The sequence below is a fragment of the Macrobrachium nipponense genome, chromosome 32 (genome assembly GCF_015104395.2).
Source record: "Macrobrachium nipponense isolate FS-2020 chromosome 32, ASM1510439v2, whole genome shotgun sequence".
Lineage (NCBI taxonomy): Eukaryota > Metazoa > Arthropoda > Malacostraca > Decapoda > Palaemonidae > Macrobrachium > Macrobrachium nipponense.
This window is the reverse complement of record NC_061094.1, coordinates 15803989-15827303: the sequence shown is the minus strand read 5'-3', so window position 1 is coordinate 15827303 and position 23315 is coordinate 15803989. Positions and strand designations below refer to the sequence as shown.

The 23315-nt window shown below is 39.5% G+C and overlaps 2 protein-coding genes across 3 annotated transcripts in view; both read left to right on the top strand.

Annotated features, from left to right (window-relative positions):
* The window catches only part of LOC135207372 (uncharacterized), a 109015-nt gene extending 100557 nt beyond the window's left edge, over positions 1-8458 (top strand). The window contains exons 2-3 of the mRNA XM_064239101.1: positions 1378-1704; positions 4491-8458. Coding sequence (XP_064095171.1) covers positions 1378-1704; positions 4491-4500 — 337 coding nt within the window. The 3' untranslated portion in view covers positions 4501-8458. The remainder of the gene's footprint in view (positions 1-1377; positions 1705-4490) is intronic.
* Positions 8459-18911: 10453 nt separating this feature from the next.
* The window catches only part of LOC135207238 (uncharacterized), a 69605-nt gene continuing 65201 nt past the window's right edge, over positions 18912-23315 (top strand). Inside the window, exon 1 of one of the 2 annotated variants that reach the window (XM_064238867.1) lies at positions 18912-19070. The gene's annotated coding sequence lies outside the window, so the exon portion shown is untranslated. The remainder of the gene's footprint in view (positions 19071-23315) is intronic. The other variant, XM_064238870.1, reaches the window with a different exon arrangement.

Below are 23315 nucleotides of genomic sequence, written 5' to 3'. Positions count from 1 at the left end.
ATTTTTTAACTATTCTCAATATATTACCGTTATGACCATTATTTTGATTACCATCTTTTATACTACCTCGGCAAGTGTGGATATTGCCGATTAATCTTTTTTTTCTATCATGTTATCTTATGTATCTAGACTTTAGGTTATTGTCTATTCTTTGTATATTCCATATATATGGCCTTTAGCTGATAATAAAAACTATTATCATTATTATTATTAATAAGAGCTACTTGCTCAAGATTCGAACCTTTGGTTTGGAAATTGATAAACCGTCGCCATGACAATTCAGCCCCTCTAGATGTAAGGTATTTGCAAGACAGTCAAATCCATTGTTAACTAATAGTTGCAGGTAAACATTTGTGAGTATGAAAAAATGAGTCTCCCAAAAATAAAAGACAAAACTTCACACACACTATATATATATATGTAGTGTATATACACACACACATATATATAATATATATATATCTATATATCTATATATATATATATATATAGAAATAATATATATATATTCATATAATAATATATATATATATATATACATATATGCTTAAGTGTGTAGGTACGAATATGAACTATCCCCAACAACTCGTTCTTTGCCAGTAATGGAAGGATTAGGACTCACCAGTCTTTCTAAATAGGATGTCGATAGTACAGGGTGTCCATAAAGTCCCAATACCATTCTAATCAATAAATACTAATAATGGTACTGGGACTTTATGGACACCCTGTATTATTTTAATAATTTCATGCATAGATTTTTCTTGCCTACAAGTCTCTCTCTCTCTCTCTCTCATCTCTCTCTCTCTCTCTCTGTCTATCCTTTCTGTTAAATTCATAACATTTAAGCTCAGCATTCTGACACTTAACCCAAGATATTTTTATATATCACGTGTTATGTCTTTTTCATCCGTTTAGTGTGTGATATTTTTCCCACACTTTTTGTGCCACAACGCCACATCGTCCATTACTAGAGATCTTTTATTTCCTGAAATATCTAAAAAAAAAAAATCTATCTAGATGTGCTACGGATCCCGATAGTCGTTAGTTTAACAAAACCTCTAGACAAGAGCTACCCGAAATGTTAGGTAAGAATCGGGGAAGCGAGACTTGAAGGAACTTATTTTTTTAAAAAAATAAAAATAAAAGTACGGGTAACATACATATACATAAATACATCATAAAGTCATTTGTAAAATATTTCCAAGAACAGGACAATAATTTACCATAATCATGCAATACAGTCTGCAATGACACACAATCTTACAAACCCACGAAAAAATGGCGTCATTATCAGTGCATAAATGTAAACTTTTTACCCAGAACTGTGACAAATATCTATGCCTTTAATCTTGACATGAAAAGTGCAATGCATCACAGCATTCATTATAAATCGGTACGAACTCTCAAGCCTTTTGTTTGTCCGCAGGAACTAGCAGTATTAAAAGACTTGATCCTGAGTCGCGTGGCCTCCGAACTGAGCGAAAACCTCCGAGAGCAGCAGCAGCCAACAGCCAAGAGAGCCAAGGAGGAGAGCGAGAGGGAGAAGGAAGCTGCTCAGGAGGCGGAGGAAGAGGCTGCCATCCTGGCGGAAGTCAAGGCCAAGAGGATGTTCGCTCCTCTTTCCGGCCTCTCAGCAGATATTCCCACAATGAAGAGACAGATACGGTACCATCAGTGTTACTTCAATCCCATCTCTTGCTTTAGGTGAGTCGGTAGACGTACTAGCTTCACCATTCTTCATGTCAGTCAAACCAAGCTTCAGATTAATGGGCATTTTGTATTTTTTTATTTTATTATTTTTTATTTGGGGGGGAGGGGAGGCCTCTAGAGGTCTTCGGATCAGTCAGCGGGACTTAGGTGAACTGATGACAGCTTCAAGTTTTTGAGAACTATGAATGAGGCAAGATATGCTTTACATAAATAAATAAAAGTTGAGTGAGTCAAGGAAGACTTCAAAAGATGCTGTGCATTAGTCAAAGGAAACCAGGTGAGTCCAAAGAGGTTAAGGGCGAATCCCTGGGGGCTTTTGGGGAAGCCGAAAAGCCATCAGGTGATTTCAGAGGAGGTTTTAAAAGTAGGTCAGTGGTAGAAAACTTCCACAACATCAACTCATTTCTATGCTTTCACAGAGCGCTTCTCGACAGCATTATTAGTTCCCGAAAACAAAATACACATCCCACATAAACTGCAACATTTGTGGGGTGTTAAGTCCTCCCTGTCCACTACTTTCATGCCATATACCTAACAATCTCTAAGTCTTTCTCTGGGCCCTCCTATAATATACACTCTTCTCCAAACTATCATCCCGCTCTCTACCCATACAAGCAAACCTTTTCAAAGCAATCTGATCAGTCCTCCCATTCACCCTCACTAAGCGCCACTGACCTTTTGGCAATCACGACTCCAAGACACTTATCTATCACCTTCACATCATTCCTCCTCTCAGATGTTTCACATCGCTCCATCCGGAAAGATGTGTGAGAGTATTGGAGGCAGGACACACCTTTGCCTCAGGCCGCCTACTTTTCCATCAAACCAGTAAATCCCATCTACTTACCTTAACACACCTCATCACGCCATCGTCAAACTTTTAATTGTATACACACAAACACTCTTGCACACACACACACACACATATATATTCATTCCGAGGTAGAGCGAATTAGATATTAAAGGACATTTGTAGCTTAATGCAATACACACACACATATATATATATATATATATATATGTGTGTGTGTGTGTGTGTGTGTATGTGTGTGTATTGCATTAAGCTACAAATGTCCTTTAATATCCAATTCGCTCTACCTCGGAATGAATATATCTCCACATATGTTAACGGAGGGGGAATTGTTTAGTTGACATAATCATTTCGTCCTCTCGTGGAATCGAACCAGTGCAATGAAGTCCTGACTTCTCCTCTGTGAGCTGGTTTGAATCCACAAGAGGAAGAAATTATTATCAAGTAAAAAAAAAATTCCCCTTCGGTTAACATATATGAAAATATATTAATTCCGAGGTAGAGCGAATTGGATATTAAAGGAGATTTGTAGTTTAATGCATGTATATGAATCACGGTGAAGTGATAAAAATTCATATATGTATTATGTATATATACATATATAATATATATGTATGTGTGTATATGTATATGTGTGTGTATATATACATGTGCAGATATATCAGCCAACTGTTGTCCAGCTTTTCACCTCAAAGTGACGTCATGGAAATGAAACAGTTTCCTAGCTTCGGGTTTAAGTCACGTAAGTGTTGAGGACTAGAGGTTTGCCGACTGATATTCCCATAATAATGTTACGAAAAACGGCAGGTGGGACGAAACCTGCTTGAATGAGGGGCAAAAGAGAAGCAATGTGTGATGGCTTATTTGTTTAGTCAATGAAAACAGGATGTTTAGGCACTTTTTAACACAAACTTCAAACGCAACAGTGTGCAGGAATGAAAATGACAAAGAATAATACCAGGGAGCTTTTCAGTACAGGTGAAAGACAAAAAAAGTGTTGTTTTGAGGTAGGTGATGTGTGCGTGTGTGTTTGTGTAATTAGAACAACTACAGGGCCTCTTAGCTTCTCGAATTTTCCGAACTTTTTGGACGTGCTTGTCATTACAAAACCTAAGATCCAAATAGAAATTTAATGCGGCAATTCTGACGTACGTAACAGGATTCGAACCTGCATTCAGAGTATCAGAACGAGGATTGCGTTACCGACCTTGTTATCACCTCGGTAACGCAACCTCATATTGATATTCCAGGAGCGGGTTCGAATTCAGGCATCAGAATGGCTTCATGTTCTTGCCTCTGGATCTCGGGCTTTGCAGTGACAAGCACATCCAAAACGTGCAAAGAATACAATGAGCTAAGAGGGCATTGTGGTTACTATAGTTACATAGATGTCAGGTACAAACTACCCGTAGGTTCCATATATATATATATATTAAATATATATATATATATATATCACATATATATATAATATATATATATATATATATATATATATATATTATATATATATATATATATATAGATATATTATATATATATATATATATATAATATATATATATATATATATATATATAAGCTTTATCACTAACACAATTCTTCTGTGCATTAATACAATTACTAAAATGACCTCACTGAAACTGGATGGTATCTAGCGGAGATATATATTTACTATTAAAGAAAAGTTACAAGCTTTCCAGGTCTAACAGTCCTCCTTGTCAAGTATCCATAGAATTCCACTGATACTTGGCAATGAGGATTGTTTATCCATGAAAGCTCGTAACTTGTTTTTCTTTTTTAAATATCTCCGCTAGATAGCATAAGTGAGCGTGTGTATAACTTTGTTTCTTGCTTGCCCAATAAACATTATACGTTTCAAAAGAAAAGCAATACGTATGTCCAAAATAAGGCAAGAAATAAAGAGAATGAATAATACATCTGTCATTTCTTTGTTCTCTCTTTCCAGGCGGAAGTAAATCTCATGATGGCTGGCAACTCAAGCAGTGACGTCATGCGATCCCGCTCGAAGTGCATATTCTCCCAGTGCAATTCTTCTCTTTCATATCATCCATGCCTATTGTAATCGAAGGGATATATAAAAAGCCTACTTCACTGGACAACCATTAGAAAATTTGCAACTCCAAACTTTGTTAAATAAACTTCACAAGGCTTCCAGTTTATGTATGCTAACCTAAGTTGTTTGTTGCTAGATTTCCTAACTCGTCATTTTCTTTCTGTTCTGGTAGTTGCGTCATATCCCCTTATCATTAACTATTCTCATTTCTTCAGTGTTTTCCCTCTCTGTTTTCTTGGGCTTGTCATTCTCTTCTTTATACTTTTCTCACTCTAGCTCATTTGGAAAGTATAACAGTCTTTAATACTATAATTATTCCTTTTACTAAAAAACAAAATTGATTTTGCCCTGTTCTTAGGCAATTAGGCACTCGCATCTACGTTCAGATTTTCATACAATGCCACTTTTATTAAGTTTCATTTGTTTCTGTTCTTCATAATGGTCATTACAGTTTTCCCTTTATCAAATGTGTAGGAGAGGTTTATAGTAAAAATGTGCCCCGTAAATTCAAGTTATGTTAATGTTATCCAATCGGTCATTGTAAATCCAGAGCATTGAAGTTTAGAGATGAACAATTTATGTCTATTTGGCTGCTATGTTCACTTCAAATACGATAAAAATCAATACAAATTTTTATCGGGTAATGGCTGAAATCACTGCTAGAAATCAGTGGAAGTAAGGCCACAAGTGACTTGGATTAAATTGTCCATCATGCTATTCACTCACCAACAACAATTTGGTATAACTATCTAGCGTTGACAAGTACTTTCAGTCAACAATAATACGAAACTGGCGAAGGATTTACGCACCATTCTAATAAAAAGTTGAAGAAAAAGCCACTTTTGATTCTTCACCGAAATACCAGTCAGTTTCAAAACATCCCATGTTGATCAAATAGTCTGTATTTGACCCCTATCTTTCTTAGGTGGTCTCTTATTTCGTATGCTGATATTCATGTTATCAACACTAATTACAGAATACTAACGAAAAATGTGCAAACACTGTACTCCAAAACCTCGTGCTCAAGCCCTGGTGAAACCAGAACAACTCACTGCTGTATATATATCAACCTTCAGACTGCTCAGGGTCTACTCAAGTACTCCTCTGAATTAATGTTCTTGCAACTGTCAGCTAATAACGTTTCCCTGAATGTTAATATTATCAAGTTGTTAAGCTAATTTCAGTCCTCAGAGCCAGTCCACTGATTGCATTACTGCTTGCGTAGCCAAAGTTTATCCTTAACAGGAGGATGTACTTAGATTATTGTTGTAAACTGGCACCTCTTAGCGTTTACAGGAAAGTTAAAAACCAACAACACGCTTTGAATCATGTGGCAAAAACCAACTTTTGTTTTTAAATGAAAACCACCTTGCAAAAGAAGAGCGCTTATTACTTCCAACTGACAGCTTTACTGAAGCAACTTGCTCCTAGATCTTTGAATGCAAATTTGCAATAAACAACAACATAAAATTCATTTCAACACCAAAATTGTAGAGCGTATGACCAGTCAACATGTACACTTAGTAATACCAGGTTGGTTAATGCTAGTAGTCTACGACAAAGTACTGTGTAAAAATTCCGGTGACTTACTGATAAAGAATCCTTTACGTAGCTGCATTAAAACTCACAAAACCTGAGTCTTTTTCCAAGGACTGCTGGTTCCACAAAGCCTGAAATCAATGGTAAGGAACGTTATATCTATAAATTAGCTCAGTTAACACCTGGAATTAACTAAAACTTGTTGAATTCACGAAGATTGAACTTAAGGGGTGTGTTCCCAACCTTGGACTTATCTGTATGGTTTCTATGATGTGAAAATGCAAGTAACAGTGCTTACACCAGAAACAACGTTTCAGAACTACAATTGAAGAAACCTAAGCCTACAATACAAACTCAGCGCGAACGTATACTCCTGCCGCCTAAAATCTGCACTAGTCAAAATGATCCACGGGGAACTCTTGAGTGTTAAAACTCCAACTGAAAATGACTCGAGTGACTGGATGAATAGGCGTCTCAACATGACGAAACAAGTCATAAGTAAACCTCTGAAATTTAACATTAATGTAAATTTCCTTTAGTTAAGAAAAAATCACTAAAATACCTATCAAATTTTATTCCATACTTCGGGGTTTCTGAGACTGTTTAAGACCCAGTTAGCTTCACTTCCCTCAGTGACTATAAATACCGCTCACGATTCGTGGAAGAGTACATCAGTGTTTCTCTTACTTGCGTCTTATAATTCAAATCCTGTGGACGGAAATTCTATAAATCATATATAATCATAGCAATCAACTAGGCTTGGTTCATCCTTAATCATGAATGACTTTGCGATGGCAGTCGTAGTAAACTCCCATTCATGCAAGCGCCGTTAGTATTCTTGTAAAATGCGTCTTTCTTGTGTTCAAATGTCTCTCTAAATTACTCGTCAGATTAGTTTTCAATCTGTTATACTTTCAAGATTCCAAGGCACCTCTCCCTCTCTCTCTCTCTTTCTCTCTCTCTCTCTACTGCGTTTTCACCTTATAGTCCATTCTACCCAGTTTTTATTTAAAATTCTTACCCAAGCAAACGAATGTTTCCTTAGTGTCACATACAACAACTGCATCATTTGCCAGAGATAACGATCAGAGAAGAGGTTTAGCTTAGTTTGAACACCTCCTTTTAAAACACATATGGTAAGACTACTGGAGGGTGTAACATAACTTTTCAGGTCCCTAACACTGCCTCTGAAAACGTGAATGTAAAGTATAGCCTCTCTTGTAGACCGTGATCATGCACGCCTGCTGTTCAATAGCGTATCCTAAACCTTTCGTCATAATTACATCGGTAATTGAGGGAAACTTTGATAAAGCATGATTTCAATTAATTCGTTTCAAGATGAATAATCATTTCTTCAGGGCAGTGACACTTTCATCCCTACATCCAGCGGTCTTCGGTACTAGTTAGTCAGATTTCATGATTTACAGACTCTAACACAGGTAATTAATCATCTAAAAAATCTGAGGTAGTTCAGTTTAAGGTATACAGCATCAATGAATAGTCCAGTCCACGTATACATAACTTTAAATTCTAGTAAAAGAATTCAGCATTCCAAAAATTCTATCAGACATTCACGTTATAACAAAATGTTTGGCCATTTATCCACACCATTTAAGACTACCCCTTTTTCTGCTGTCCTTAAGACTAACAGGTCAAAAAACCAGCTTGTCAAGCCAGTTAACAGTTGTATGTTATAAGTTCATTCATGTGACAAAATTATATGTCATCCTTAATAAAAAAAAAAAATATATAATTAAATGCTGCATTTTACAAAGTATTTGTATAAATAAACCTTTCAAAATAATGGAGGAGAAATTCTCGTGGGGAGGGAGACCTTTCCCACATACACAGAGAAGAACAGGTTTAAAAGAAAGGAGAAAGGGGAACAAAAAAGTCCGTTTCCAAACTGAGAAAATCTAGGCGTCTGCTTTCGAAGGACAGCAGCCCATAAAGAGAAAATGAAAGAAGAGGAAGGGGTGAGATCAAAATAGAGGGGAGAGGAGTCGATGCCAATAAGAACTGTTTTGCATATCTTATCTGCAGATTTTGCCAAAAAAGGAAAACGAAAAAAAATAGAGAAAAAAACTGTCTATTTTAAGGAAACGATAAAAAAACCGACATTTCTTATCAAAAGAGAGCATGATATAAAGAAAAAGGGACTAAATAGACGAAAAACGCAGATAAGGTTCTATCCTGGAGAAACATGCAGACATGCCCTTTTAAAAAAAATATCCCATACGGGAAAGGAAAACTTGTTAATTTGGATGTTTAAAACAGCATGATTATATTAAGATATCGTTAGGAGTTAGATGTTCAGTTGCATAAGAAAACAAACCAAGAATTAGGCAGAAAATGAGGAGTTTATCAACTGCGATCCAATTGTGTGTTACAGTTCAAGCATTCATGAATGAAGAGCTAAGAGACTTGATTCTGGCATATTTGTGTAATAATAAAATATATAAAAGGCCTCGAAACGTGGAGCCTTATTCTTGTTCCTACTATATTGTGTCCAGCCTTCTTGTAGGTTCAGACATAAAAGGGGTCTAAACCTACACAGAAAGTGGTCTAAACCTACACATAAGGCGGTCTAAACCTACGCATAAAGGGTTCTAACCCTAAAGAAGGACACCAAGTGGTCGTTTTAAAAGACAAAAAGCCTTAAACGAAAGGCCAAGAAGGCAAAATTAGTGGAGAAGCAATAATTATAGAAATGGGTTCTAGGCTTCCAGAAAGATTTACCCGTCTGTAAGAGGAACCATACTATCGATTAAACACGGAAAGGCTTTAGACCAGAACTTGAAAGAAAAGGATAAGAAAACAGCTCTCATGAAGGTAAAAGTATGAAGCGAAGGAAAAGTAAGAAAAAGAATAGACAAGGGGTAAACAGCGTTGGTCTAATCCTGTGAGTCTCGAAAATGTCTCCTCCAAAGTCCAACCATCATAGAGGAATAATGAGTTAAATAAAAAAAAATAAAAAAAGACGGTAAAATTGGAAAAGTGAGATGTCTAAACCAGAAGAAACTTGCAGAAATGTCAGCATTGCAAAACATAGCAAGTCAACAAAGTAAAAAATATAGGCAGAGGAGAGAAGATGAACAGAAAACGATATAGATTTAAACCTGCAAACAGACAGAAATTTTGTAAGAATAGTATAACCTGTGTGTGTTCGATATGCTATCCTTACCACTAAAGGGAGGGGATGAAGGAAACACCGAAATATTAAAAGTAGGTTCTTAATGTTTAACTGAAGCAAACAAAATCACAGAGGTGCAAAATTATGTGCAAGGCAAGGAATACAGAGTGGTGCCGTACTGGCGAAACATGACTGCAAGACGGGCGAGATTCAGTCATTACATATCGTGCATGTTAAATGAGAATGACACACATTAAATACGTAGGGGGTTATATAAATGAATACAAAGTTAAAGAATGTAATGCATATACATAAGTGTTCATATATCGTACTGAACGTTTCTTTCATTTACCTACACCTCCCTCGCCCCTCAAGCTCGTAGTACCCTCTCTTAGTGTCTGATGGAGGGCGAGAAATAAACCCCTAAAAGTAATGACATGGGGACATTGCGAGAATATCACCTAAGGACTGCTTTTCCTGGTCCAAGCAAGGAGCCACAGGGGAAAGAGGGAATAGGTCAACACTAGGGGGTGGCACTGGGCGAAGGAAACAATGGTTTCGCCACCAGACATGATCACTAGGAAGACGAATTTCATAATCCCTTGACCTGCCGAAACTCATGACTACCCCAACCTTGTCCCAGCGACAAGATGTCAGATCTTGGATCCGTACGTGCTGACCAATAGTCAACCTGGTAGGGGGCGGTCACGCTGATCATACTGGGTCTTAATCTGTTCAGCACGGGTGGCAGCACAGGTGGCAGCATATCGGCCACAGTCCAGTCTTGACCTGCCACTCTTCTGAAAAGGACTCTGGTTGTGAAGGGATGCATGGCCGAAGAGGTCGGCCATACAGGATCTGAGTGGGGAAGCGTCCTGTGAAATTGGGAGTATTCAGAGGCTCTAAGAGGCCTCCATCAAACTCTTCGCAGTCAATGTTGCCAGAGGGTACCGTTGTCAGGATGAGATGCTTGATTGACTTCACGGTGGCCTCGGCACGACCGTTTGATTGTGGATAATATGGGGAGGTTATCACATGTCGGACTCCCCATAGCTTCTTTACTGCGACCTAAAGAAATCTGCAGAAACAGACTCAAAGAGCCTTGTGGGGTTGTCGTCATTCATTAATGGTTCCTGCTGCTGGGTTGGCTGCAATACCTAATATGACTCACAAGCTCCAATTGTGTTGACAATGTCCGAATTGATGCCAGGCCAGAAGACATCCTGTCTTGCCCGGCGCTTCGTAGTTTCCACGCCCCTATGACTGTCATGTAGGCAGGACAATGTACAGCGGCGGAGGGTGGCAGGAACTATAACTCTTGCTCCATACAAAACGAGGTCACCGTCAGCATAGAGCTTGTCCCATATCTTCCAGTTTGGGAGTAAGGAGTTATGCAGATCATATCTGTTGGAGGGGAATCCTGAGGTGACACAGTCGAGTAGTCGAGTGTAGACAGGGTCTGCCCTTGCTGCGTCTCGTAGATCCTGAAGAGTACTGTCGGCATCTTGAGCTGAAGACTTTCCTGAAGAGGTGACAGTGTACACAGCCATGACTGTTCATAGATGGGTGGTGGAAGGGGCACCTACAATTTTATCCTCTGGTGTGGGGTGGCTAACTTGGAACCCGAGACAAAGCATCAGGAATGTTCAGACTTGCCAGCACGTCATACAGCTGTGAATAAATAGGGTGAAATTTTCCCCTTCAGACACTAGAGGTGAGGACCCTCAATGGCATCCAGCGAGTAATAATTCAGGATAGGTATGAGAGGGCGATGATCCATCATCAGAGTAAAATTCTGTAGCCTGGCGAGATACAGCCTACATTTCGACATTGCCCAGACCACGGCCAGCATCTCAAGCTCAATAGTGACATATCATGTCTCTGCGTCGGTAAGGAATCGAGAGCCATACTGAACTAAACGCAGGTGTACACTACCATGGTCATGCAGAAGGGCATATCCAATACCATTAAGGCATGAGGCATCTGTCTGGAGGACAACAGACAGGTCTGGGTCGAAGACAGTGAGAGCAGTTGGATGGAGGAGTGCTAACTTGACACGCTGAAAAGCCTTATCATGTTCTCTTGGGCTCATCAGAGGGCGTAGAGGCTGGGCTGTAGCAGCAATGTCAGGGGTGAACTCTGCCAATTGGTTGACCAGGGCCATGAATGATCTGAGGTCGGTCAAGTTAGTTGGAATCAGGAAATCCCTGATGGCACTGACTTTTTCTTGGTCAGCCAAACCGCCCTCTCCTAAGAGCATGTATCCACAGAACTTGACAGTAGGTGCGGCAACCACAAACTTGTCTTTGTTGAGGGTAATCCCAAACTTGCGGCACCTGGTGAGCATTTCTTGGATACGGTAGAGGTGTGACTGGTAATCCTTGTCATGGAGAAGTATGTCATCGACGACCTTCACGCAGTTCTCGATTCCTTAAAGGGCCACATTACCTTACAGACAGAATGCATCTCCAGTAGCTGCAATGCCCATCGGTCCTCTGCAGTGCCTGAACTGACCATACAGTGTAATAAAGGTGGTCAAATGCCAATCCTCTTCAGAAAGTTCCATTTGCCAGTACCCACAGAGGGCATCAACTGTCGTGAAAAATCTGAGCCTACAAATAGCGGTGAAGGGTGTGGTTGAATGGTGGGGTGGGTGGGAAACTTGGCTATTCAGCTTGGAGAGGTCAACAGTGATGCGTACTCCTGTGTCATTCTTGGCGACGACGACGACAAGAGGGTGACACCATTCTGAAGGGTCATCTCCGCCAGGCTTGATTATTCCTTGGTATACTATAGAGTCAAGCTCCTCCTCGACCTGGTCCCTGAAGGCAAGAGGAATCTGTCTTGGGGTGTGAATGGCGAAGGACATGGGAGAACCAACCATGGGCTTGAGAGGCGCTGACTTCAAGTCTTCTTTGGAAACCAACACATCTGAAAATTCCTGGCAAAAATATTCCTTGGCAGCCGAAGGCGACGTGGTGGCTGAAATACATAGCTCCTTGCATCTATTGACTTGTCTAACTTTAGCAGTGGGCTTAGGAAAATCAAGAGATATTATGGCCAACTCTTGACAATGTGCATAAGACAGAAGTGGAGTTTGGACATTCTCATAGACATGAATCCTCACAAAAAAAGACTGCTTGCCTAAGGTGAGCGTAGCCTGGACCATACCAAGAGCAGGCGCCATTTTGGACCCATCCGCAGTAAACGTTGTAGTCGGCAGAGGAGGTTGAAAGCTGCTCCTGGGGATGCCTAAAAACCTCCAGGTGTCGCTGGCCAATAACGGTGACATCAGCACTTGTGTCTGGTAACATCTGTAGGCGAGAATTCATGTTGTCATATGACAGAAAAACACAGGTGGGTTGGGGTGTCTTGGGGGCTGTGGAAGAAGGGTATCCGAAATGACAGCAGCTGTTCTGGTGTGCATCTTGGGTCTTGCTGGAGTGGGCAGTAGTGTTGCTTGGAGATACATCCTGGTGGTTCTTCTTCTCTCTGCAACACTTATCAAAGTGTCCAATGTGGTGGCAAGGCAGCAATGGGCTTTGCTGGCAGGGCATTTAATTGTCCTGGACCAATGAACGAGACAGGCACAGTTTTTAGAGGTACTAATGGAACGACTGGCATAAAGTAGCTGGTGCCAAAGTCAGTTTTGAAGGTACGTTTCCACTTGCCCTTTTCTTCTTACCCTTTTTGTAGGCAGAAATGCCACGCAACTGGTTAGATGGGGCATGTATGGCAGAAGTTGCGTTCAGCTGCTTCATATGAACAACAGGTCGTGACAACATCTTCTAATGAGGAGGTGGTGTCCAAGGAGATTATTTTCTGTACTGGGTCTCCTCGCATGCAGCTGCGTTCCCCGGGCACAAGTCGACTTCCTCTGCAATACGTCGAAGCCTTATGTAGATGTCAGCAAAAGATTCTCCTTGCATCTGCTTGCAACTAAACAATTCACTACAGCAAAGAACTGCATTGCGTAGACCCTTTACATGAGACTGCAGGGCATCCAACACTTCATCTACACTTATCTGTGGATGGTGAGATCTACAAGATGTGTTCCAATACGCATTGAGTTTCAAGGGCTAGGCAGCTCCGCAACTGGAACATCTGTTTCTCCCTAGGAGCTTGAAAAGATCCACCATAATGGCATAATCATCCCACCTGCATCTCCATTCCCTAAATATTTGGAATGTTGCATCAGCGTTATGCGGGGGCAGTGTTTGCGCCGTCGCTTTTTGAGGTGGGGGAAGAGGTTGATTGGAGGAAGAAGTACCCATCTCTGGACCTGGTATGGGGTTTTCCGAGTGAAGGGTTGGGCAGGCGAGATCACCAGGATAAGGGCAGTAAATCTTGCATTTTCCTCATCTCTGCGCATGTTTTCTCTCTTCTGCATAATCCTCTTGTGCTCTGCTGTATTCTTCTTCACGTCTTCTTTGTTCTCTTCTTTCTTCATCTTCACGTCGTCTTTTCTCTTCTTCATACCAGCGAGATTCTTCTAAAAACTTGATAAGTTGAAAGAAACATGTGGAGGGGATGGGTTGGTGGTAGTGAGGGCGAAGGAGTGGTGGATAGGGAGAGGAGGGTGGTGTCGTCCTGGCGATCTCCTCTGCCACAGTGTTACCACTGCGGCACAATACTGGCATTTAGGAGTACTTGGTCAGTGGTGGCTTTTGGCAGGCCTACAAAATTTTCTAACTCATCTATTACTTGTAATGTGCAATATATGATGCGTATTAATTCCTTTCTTAAAACAAGGGTTTAATAAGAGTTACTGGATCAGCGAGTGAGTGTGTTCATACGTATGTGCGTGTCTGCTGATGGATGGACAGTTAGTAACTTACCGGAAGCAATGGAGAGTATTGGATGTATGGGTATTTGCTCTCATCGAGGGCAGCAGAAAGAGTTTTGCATGTCACGAAAGTTATGTGAAATGCACAAAACAAGGCACTAAAATGGCAAGACACTTTGCACAACACTTCACTCATCAACCACTGATCACTATACACTTGCAGCACAATAAATCCAAATAACATGCTGGACAAGGCGTCAAACGGAAAAAAATGTTGATGATTAATGGCGGCGGAACCTCTTGAAATAAAAACTTCACTGACACTTCAGTTCACTGTGGCATGTGCATGTATGTGTTTGATGTGTTATCCTTATCACTAAAAGGTGGGAATGAAGGAAACACCGAAAGTTATTTCTACAGAAGCACTCCGCACGGACTGCAAGGAACGTACCCGTGGATATGACATCCACTAGGGATTGGGGCTTCCAATGTATTTCACTGTGTTCAGTACTGGCCCTTGGGGTTAATTACAGTCGTCCGAATAAATATTACTTAAAATTCATGTTCAGTAGGTAAAACTGCATAGAAAAACCGCAACTGCCATAGTCCAGGCCGCCGCAGATAAGTAACCTAGATCTACCCACCGAAATATTAAAAGTAGGTTCTTAACGTCTAAGTGAAGTAAACAAAATCACAAAGGTGCAAAATTATGTGCAAGGCAAGGATACAAAGCGGTGCCGTACTGGCGAAACAAGACTGCCAGACGGGCGAGATTCAGTCATTACATATCGTATATGTTAAATGAGAATGACACATTAAATACATAGGGAGGTATATAAGTGAATACAAAGTGGAAGAATGTAATGCATATATGAAAGTGTTCATATATCGTACTGAATGTTTCTTTCATTTCCCTACATAACCCTTGAAGGAAAACGGCAAAAGCAGAAGGAGGAAGTTTAAGATAAACGCCAAAAATGTGTAAACCTGGAGGAAGGCATTTAAAAACGATAAAAAAGAAAGGAGCAGAAGACACAAACCAGGCAAAGAAAGGGATCAAAACATGAACAAGAAATAAGGACAAAAGAAAGCCATTGCTTTTCATGAGAATGAAGAGAGTAAGCCATAACAAAAGAATAGAAAAGGGAGAAGGGAAAGGATAATAAAGGGTGAAAAGAGAGGGATAAATAGTTAAGGTATTATGCATGTCCTTTTAAAGAAACAATGACATGAAAGAAAATAGAAAATTTCAGGCAGAGAAGACACAGAAAAAGAACGAGATTCAAAAGCCATCTTGAGTGTGCCGCACAAAGAACAGCGAGAGGGTAAGGTGGATGGTACCTACTGGAGGAAGATTCAAACTTCTGACTAGAAAGTTCCTCAAAAGATCGGAAATAAGAGAAGATGGAAGAAATAAAAATGGGTTTGAACATGCAAGAAGGTAAAGTGATTCCTCTGGAACACATAATATGGCAGGGAAAAAAATGATGTTTCGCTTTCCGATGCCTTTAATATATTTTATTATTACACTACTATGACAAGATCAAGTTTCATGGCTCTTTAGTCGTGAATGCTTGAACTACAGCACAAAATTTATACCTCAGTCTGATCTGTTTTTTTATGTAACTGAACATCTAACTTCGATCAATATTTTCATATTCATGCTGCTTTAGGCTTAGTCTTGACAATATCGCATAACCCAGGTTGACAAATTTACATCTACAAAATGAGTCTCACTTAAATGCAGTGATTTATTTTTCTTTACTGGCCCTATGTGAAACATTGCTCTCTGTTAGGAGGTTTCAGCTCTAGTCTTCCTCCTCAATAAGGCTCCATTTGGCCCAACAGCATAGTCCCTCCTCCTGTCAGGAGGCCTCAAATCACCCGTCAACATACCTCTTTTCAAATTACCTCTATGGAAATTTCTAACTCGTGGTTTGCTCAGTTCAGTTACCGCTAACCTAAGGATTTTCTTCCTGATTCTTCTCTATCATGAAAGGCAAGTGCATCACTTTCAAGGTCATGCCACAACCATCTGCCTTCTTTGTCTTTAAACTCATTTCCATTGGATATGGCATTAGGCTGTCTGTCCCACTTGGTTTTGCTCTTTGAAAGTATTGTCGGATGTTGGTGGCTCTTTCAAGTGACACAAATTTATGTCTTCGCCTTGTTTACATTTCAAGCTTTTTGTTACAAGAACTTAAGTGTCTACTTCCTTTTAATGAATTTTTCAAAGGGGGAGAAATGGGTGGCTTTAAGGTCTTTATTTTGCAAGTTGTACATAGTTGTTCTGCTGCTATTGTACAAGAGGCATCCAGCAAGACCAGGACATGTACATAAACTGGCACAGAAGCCTTCATGTGACAGTGAAAGAAACCTGGTTTCTTAATATTAAACAGCCGACTCCTTTGGGCTTCTCACTTGGCGGAGTTCAAGGTAACTAGGTCTGTTAATAGTTTACTCTGATCAATGGCGCTTATCATAGTAAACTATCTAAGTCTGGACAAGTCATCATCCTTTATATGCAATACACAAAATCAGAATCAGAGTAGCGACAAGGGCATTCAAATCTTCTGTTAACAGTCTGTTGATGGACGTTAGCTGAACTAGCAGCACCAGGAGCAAGACCTGCTGAAATAAACTCAGCTCAATCAACAACAGCAATAGCCTTCACTAACCGTTATTACAGACTTTGCTTGCAGGAAGTCCTTGGCATCTACACTATTACCAACTATAACTGTACCATCTAGAAACATCATCCACTAAGCACTACATTCACAAGCTTTTTTTTTTATTTATTCTCTGGCATGTCATTATTATATCAATACTTGCTAGATATGGGAGCAAAGTGAACAGCCTTGTCTGAGATCCACTTGTGTGTCAGACCAGTCACTGGTATGTCTAAACGCTACTCCATCATCGCATCTCTACCAATCTTGAATACCACATACAGTCTTTTCCTGGCCTCTCACACTTTTTTTAAACTCAGTGTTCCTCCTTTATCGATGTGTCAGCTATCGGTCTTATTTTCTCACTTGAAATCTATTCCAGGGATGCTCAATGTTGGGCCACTGTCGCCTTTTTCTCTCTGCACGGGAACATTGATTCCTCTCATCCTTCCTTTGGAACAATGACTTTTTCCAAATGCTGATCAGAATGCCACTTTCCCTATGATAGAAGTAATCTTATTCGTATTCCTCTAAAATCTCAGCTATGGTTACGCGATTTTGTGCTTAAGTTTCCCGGTTTCCAAACCAGTGAAATCTTGAAAAATTTAGCCGCTACATCCTAATGTGTTCCCTTCCTTGGATGTTTTGTTTGCCAGATATTCATAATATGGACATTTCACTGACAAACGTATTGTTGTAAAGTAGCAGTTTTACCTTCTCCACCTCAAGTAAGGTACTTGCGCCAATCAAAGGTTAACCAACCCACCAGGAAATTACACAATATAGTAATTAACAGTATCTGCACCTGCTTATGCCCTTAATATCTGTATGTGATCCATGTGCCCCTTAATGTTTGTATCTGCTCCATACGCCATTAATGTTTATATCTGATCCATATGCCCTTAATGTTTTTATCTGATCCATGTGCCCTTAATGTTTGTATCTGCTCCATATGCCCTTAATGTTTCCATCAGTGTTTGTACCTGATCCATTTGCCCTTAATGTTTGTATTTGATCCATGAGCCCTTAATGTTTGTATTTGATCCATGTGCCCTTAATGTTTGTATTTGATCCAAGCATGTGCCCTTAATGTTTGTATTTCATCCCTGTGCCCTTAATGTTTGTATCTGATCCACGAAATCTGAGAAGCAAAAAAGTTGCGGCATCTTACAGACGCTAAGAAACAAGCCATACGCAGCCAATTTCAGGAACTGCTTGAGTTTTAAAGTTACAATCATTAGCAGCGTCAATTTTTCCGTGGTCCACACAGTACTATATGTGGATGTTTTCCCACTCTGGTATTATGCCAAGTGACAATAAAAACCATATGTAGTTGTTCAAGAGAGGATACACAATGGCCAGTCTTTTGAACGAACGCCTGGGCCTTAAAAATAAATAAATAAAAGAAAAAAAAATCTGTCAAGGGGAATAACACTTCTCGAACAAAATGTTTTGTTGCTACATAAGAATAAGTTTCTTTACAAATAAACCCATAAAAACACAAAAACTATTGTAAGTAGCACTAAAATACGTGAAGGGAGCCATAAAAAATCAGTTATCAATGAACGAACGACTAGCGTTGCTGATGACCTTGAGAGCTTAGATATCTTGCAACACTTGAAAACTCTTGCAAGTCATTTGTTTAAGTTTTCCCCGAAATCTTCATAAATTAATGGAGCGAAAACTTTATAGACACTTACTTGGAGTTCTGTACATTAGATATAGTTCCTAAATAATACTCAGAGGGGAAAATAAATCTTCCTGTAGACAAAACTTTCGTTCTGCAAATCGAAACGAAACCCTATCATTACACTTACCCGTTCAACGGAACATCTCTGACCACGCTAACAGTTATACCCATACTACAGACCGCTGACCGAGTCCAGGAAGATTTTTAACCATTAAATCTGTATATGCCGCTCTTGAAGTTTGAGAAATATGGTCGGCATGGTCTAATCTGCGCCATACAAATCAACAACGAAAGAAACTTTACTTCGCAGTTCGAGCAGCACGACCGGAGTGTTCTTTAGCCGATGTATGTACGTGTGATGTACGTGTTGGTGGAGTGAGCCCTTGGAGTGAGGGACGTCGCTAACATGAACTGGCTGCTTTATCTAGTTACGTAGCCACAGACTCGACCAATCGGCGATTCTTATGCCCACGGGGCTATGACGTAGAGCCAGTAAGCGAGCAATGCAAGCTGCAAATGGGTGTTGTCCGTCCTGACTATGCGACCTGAACACGTACCGAAGTCTTGATTCATCAATAAATGTAGAGAGCAGTGCACGTCGTCTGTTTAGTGTTGTTGTAAGAGTTGCAGCAAGTGATCGTTGAGCGGCTAATCGGTGAGTCAAACAAACCGATTTGTTTTACTCGTAATATTTTGAAAGTCCAAACCATTAACTTGATTACGTCATCTTTTTACCTGTATCGGTAGAACTTGTATATGAACAGTTGTAACTTAGGTATGCATACACAACATGAGCAGAATCATTAGGTATCGATCTGTCAAGAACAAGAGGGCCCTCTTGTAATGTCTAGTGCTTTCTAATGGAATGTGAAATTATTTTGATGAGTATAATGTCAAAGGAAAAACTGTATTATAATCAGCTACATAACGTGAACTGGAACTATTCTTCTGTCAATCTCTTTCATTCTATAAAAAAAAAAAAAAAAAAATCTTTCCATTGCAAGTTTGGAGTGAAGGATAAAAGAAAGGGTGGAAGAATTGTGTAGGAGAGAGAGAGAGAGAGGTATGCCTCCCGCAATATCAAGTTTTTATCGAGTCTCTGTTGTGCTTTTGTCCCTGATAATTCCCGTTATGGAGAACCTACGGTGTTTAGCTATTAGATTACATTAATTCCCTATATTAATTTAGGAAGCAATTTACATATAAAATATGGACACTAAATTGTTATGTATGTAAAGGTTGCATTTACAATTTACAACGCAATTCAAATTTTTCCATATATATATATATATATATATATATATATATATATATATATATATATATATATATATATATATATATATATATATATATATACGTATTATAGTCATGTATATACACACACTCATACAGGGTAAATTAAAAGAAATGTTACCTCATGATGCACTGCTCAGTATACTTGAATTAGTTGCCGAGTCAACCTTCTCCTTTAACTTTTCGAGCAGATTTCGTACGCATTACTCCTCTGTACCTCGTCACTTGTATCTATGGATTTTATACTGCAAAGAAACGGCTATTCATGCGATGTGTTGTATCTCTTCAGTTCTAGTTTTCATACATTATTTCTTGTCTGGTTTTCGTTTAACGTGAAGAGGTAACTCTATTTTTGCTTTGCCTTTCAGTATTTTGAATATCTCTGTTAGTTGTCCTCGCGCTCGCACTCGTCGTGTTTCAAGGTCATACATTAGATTAGATTAGATTATAAAATTTTTGGCTCATAGCCAAGCGCCGGAGCCGGGGGGCCATTAACGCATATATATCTTAAGAATAAAAAAGTCAATGTCGCACAAACAAACATACACAGAACCGATCAAACATACAAATCATTCATTCATAAAAACCAAACAAGAAACCTAAAACAATTAAGAGAAAATTAAAATTAATAAAAAAGACCAATATTTTTTAAAAATGTCATAATTTGCTCTGCCTGAGCACCTTCACCTAAAATATCGGCAAGAGTCTTATTTGCCAGCAAACAAGCTCTACGTTTGTTTTCAAAATGAGGGCACTCCACCAAAATATGCACCACAGTCAAATCCACATGACAGGTGGAACAGCGAGGAACCTGCCTATCCGCTCCACTCATCATTAGATACCCATGAGTATATTTAGTGTGGCCAATACGTAATCTAGCTAAAACTATCTCAGACCTTCTATCCATCCGGCTATGAGGCCAAGGATGAACAGAAGGCCTAATCGACTTTAATTTGAGATTATTATCTAAAGTAGACCAGTGGGCCTGCCACTGGTCTCTACAATAAAATCGAATGGTACTTTTAAAATTGGAAACAGGGACGCCCATGTTAGAAATGTGCCTAAGCTTAGTTGCAGCCTTAGCAACAGCGTCGGCTCGCTCATTCCCAACAATTCCAACATGGGACGGAGCCCAACAAAACCTAACAGAAAATCCTCTTCTATTAATTAAAAGATAAAACCAATCTTGTACCTCTTGCACTAAAGGGTTGCAAGAGACTAGGCTTTTAAGAGAAGATAAAACACTCAGAGTCGGTAAAAATGGTAAAAACCTTGTTAGTACAAGAACTATAAAAAATATATTTAAGAGCATTCAAAACTGCCAGCAGTTCAGCTGTAAAAACAGAGGAATTAGATGGAAGCTTCTTTTTAATAATATTATCAGTAGTCACTACAGAGCAACCAACACCATCAGAACCCTTCGAACCATCAGTATATATATGATGAGAATCACCATGTTCAAAAGCATGATCCAAGAAACTTGCCCTCAACTGATCACCAGAACTGATGCTCCTGCTGTCCCTAATTGGGCAGATTTCTAAGTGTGGCTGATTCCAAGGAGGAAATTTTGAGGGCAAAATTTCAGCTACTGCAGGGGGTAGTAATCCCACCTCCCTGGCAGAGCTTGCTAGTCGAACTTCAAGCGGCTTTGGCAGTCTAGGTCTATTTGGGGCTCTATCAGTTGGTTCTCTAACTTACTTATAATTAGGGTTTAGCTTTGATGTAAGTACTCTTGATATGACTCTCAAGCCTAATTCCTCCCTACGGATAAATAGTGGGGGAAAACCTGACTCAACATATAGGCTTTCTACTGGCGAAGTTCTATAGGCTCCCGTACAAATACGTAAAGCCAAATTATGGACATCTAATTTCTGCAGTGTTGTCTTGCATGCACAACCATAAACTTGACAACCTTAATCAATTTTGCTTAGGCATAAAACCTGGTACATCCTAAAAAGGGTAATTTGATCTGCCCCCCCAATTAAAATTAGACACAACTTTAAGAATATTAAGACGAAGCTTCACGTTACATACAACTTTATTAACATGTTGAGTAAAAGTTAATTTCTTATCAAATGTAACACCTAGATACCTAATGCTATCTTCATAAGGTAATATTGAATAATTTAAAAACAGCGTAGGGATCTCTTCCACTCTTCTTAATCGGCAAAATCGTATAGCTTTGGTTTTTTCTGGTGAAAGTTTGAAACCTTTAGCACTGGCCCATAATGTTGAAGCATTAATAGCAGTCTGGATCTTTTGACAAGCTTCGACAGCTGTAGACTTGCTACAGATTATTGCATAATCATCAGCAAAGGCCAGACCATGCACCCCGACAGGAACTTGTTCTAGTAGGCCGTTGACAGCTACATTAAAGAGTGTTGGACTTAGGACGCTTCCCTGAGGTAACCCTTCTTCTTGAGGGTAAGCAGAAGAAATGTAAGAGCCCACTCTTACTTTTAGGTAACGTTCTGACAAAAAATCTTTAAGACAATAGAACAAATTACCCACAACACCCCACTCTACAAGTTGCAAAAGGATACCCCCTCGCCAGGTAGTGTCGTAGGCTTTTTCTAGGTCAAAGAACACTGCAACAGTCTGGTTTTGCACAGCAAAAGCATTCTGTATCTCCCGAGTAAGGAACATCAAAGGGTCAGAAGTACTTCTATTTTTCCTTAAGCCAAACTGCCGATTAGATAAAAGATTCTTTGAATCCAAATACCACACAAGTCGAGCATTGACCATCCTCTCATAAATCTTGCTAACACAACTAGTTAGAGCAATTGGCCTATAATTCTTAGGAAGGAAGGAATCTTTAAAATGTTTTAAAACAGGTACAATAATCGATATCTTCCAAGACTCTGGTGAAGTTCCTGAAAGCCAAAAACTGTTTAAAATGTCTAAAAGAAATTGTTGTGTACTTCTAGGCAGATTAAAAATCATTGGGTACAGTATATCATCTTCCCCAGGAGATGTTGGGGAAGACAACGAGATTGCATGATCCAATTCTTTCATGGTGAAAGGAAGATTATACGACTCTAAATTTAAACTAACAGCAGGAACAACCGTGGTACCGTCCCTAATATTCCTGAAAGTAGGAGAGTAATGTAGGGCACTAGATATACTGGAGAAATGCCTACCAAAGGTTTCTGCAACTTCTCCAGAATCAGATATGAGGAAGCCATCAATTTTCAATATAGGCAAGGGAGGTGGAGAAAATTTCCCTTGCAGCTTTCGGATTCTGTTCCAGACTAATGACATAGGGGAGTCATATTTTAATTCACTTATATATCTGATAAACGATTCCCTCTTTGCTTGCTTAAATGTTTTCTTTTGCTTAGCAAGAGCTTTTTTATAGATAATTTTATTGACCAAGCAAGGAAATCTACGATATCTCTTGTAGCAAGTTCTAGTTATCTTTCGGCTCAAGGCGCATGAATCGCTCCACCAAGATACTAGAGGATGCCGAGGCTTACCAGAAGTTCGAGGAATAGACAGCATGGCACCACACAGCAATATACTGATTAAATACTCATAAGCAGATGTTGGGCTCTGAAAATCTTTTATCTCTTGATCAACTTCAGTAGATTTTTTGAATAATCCC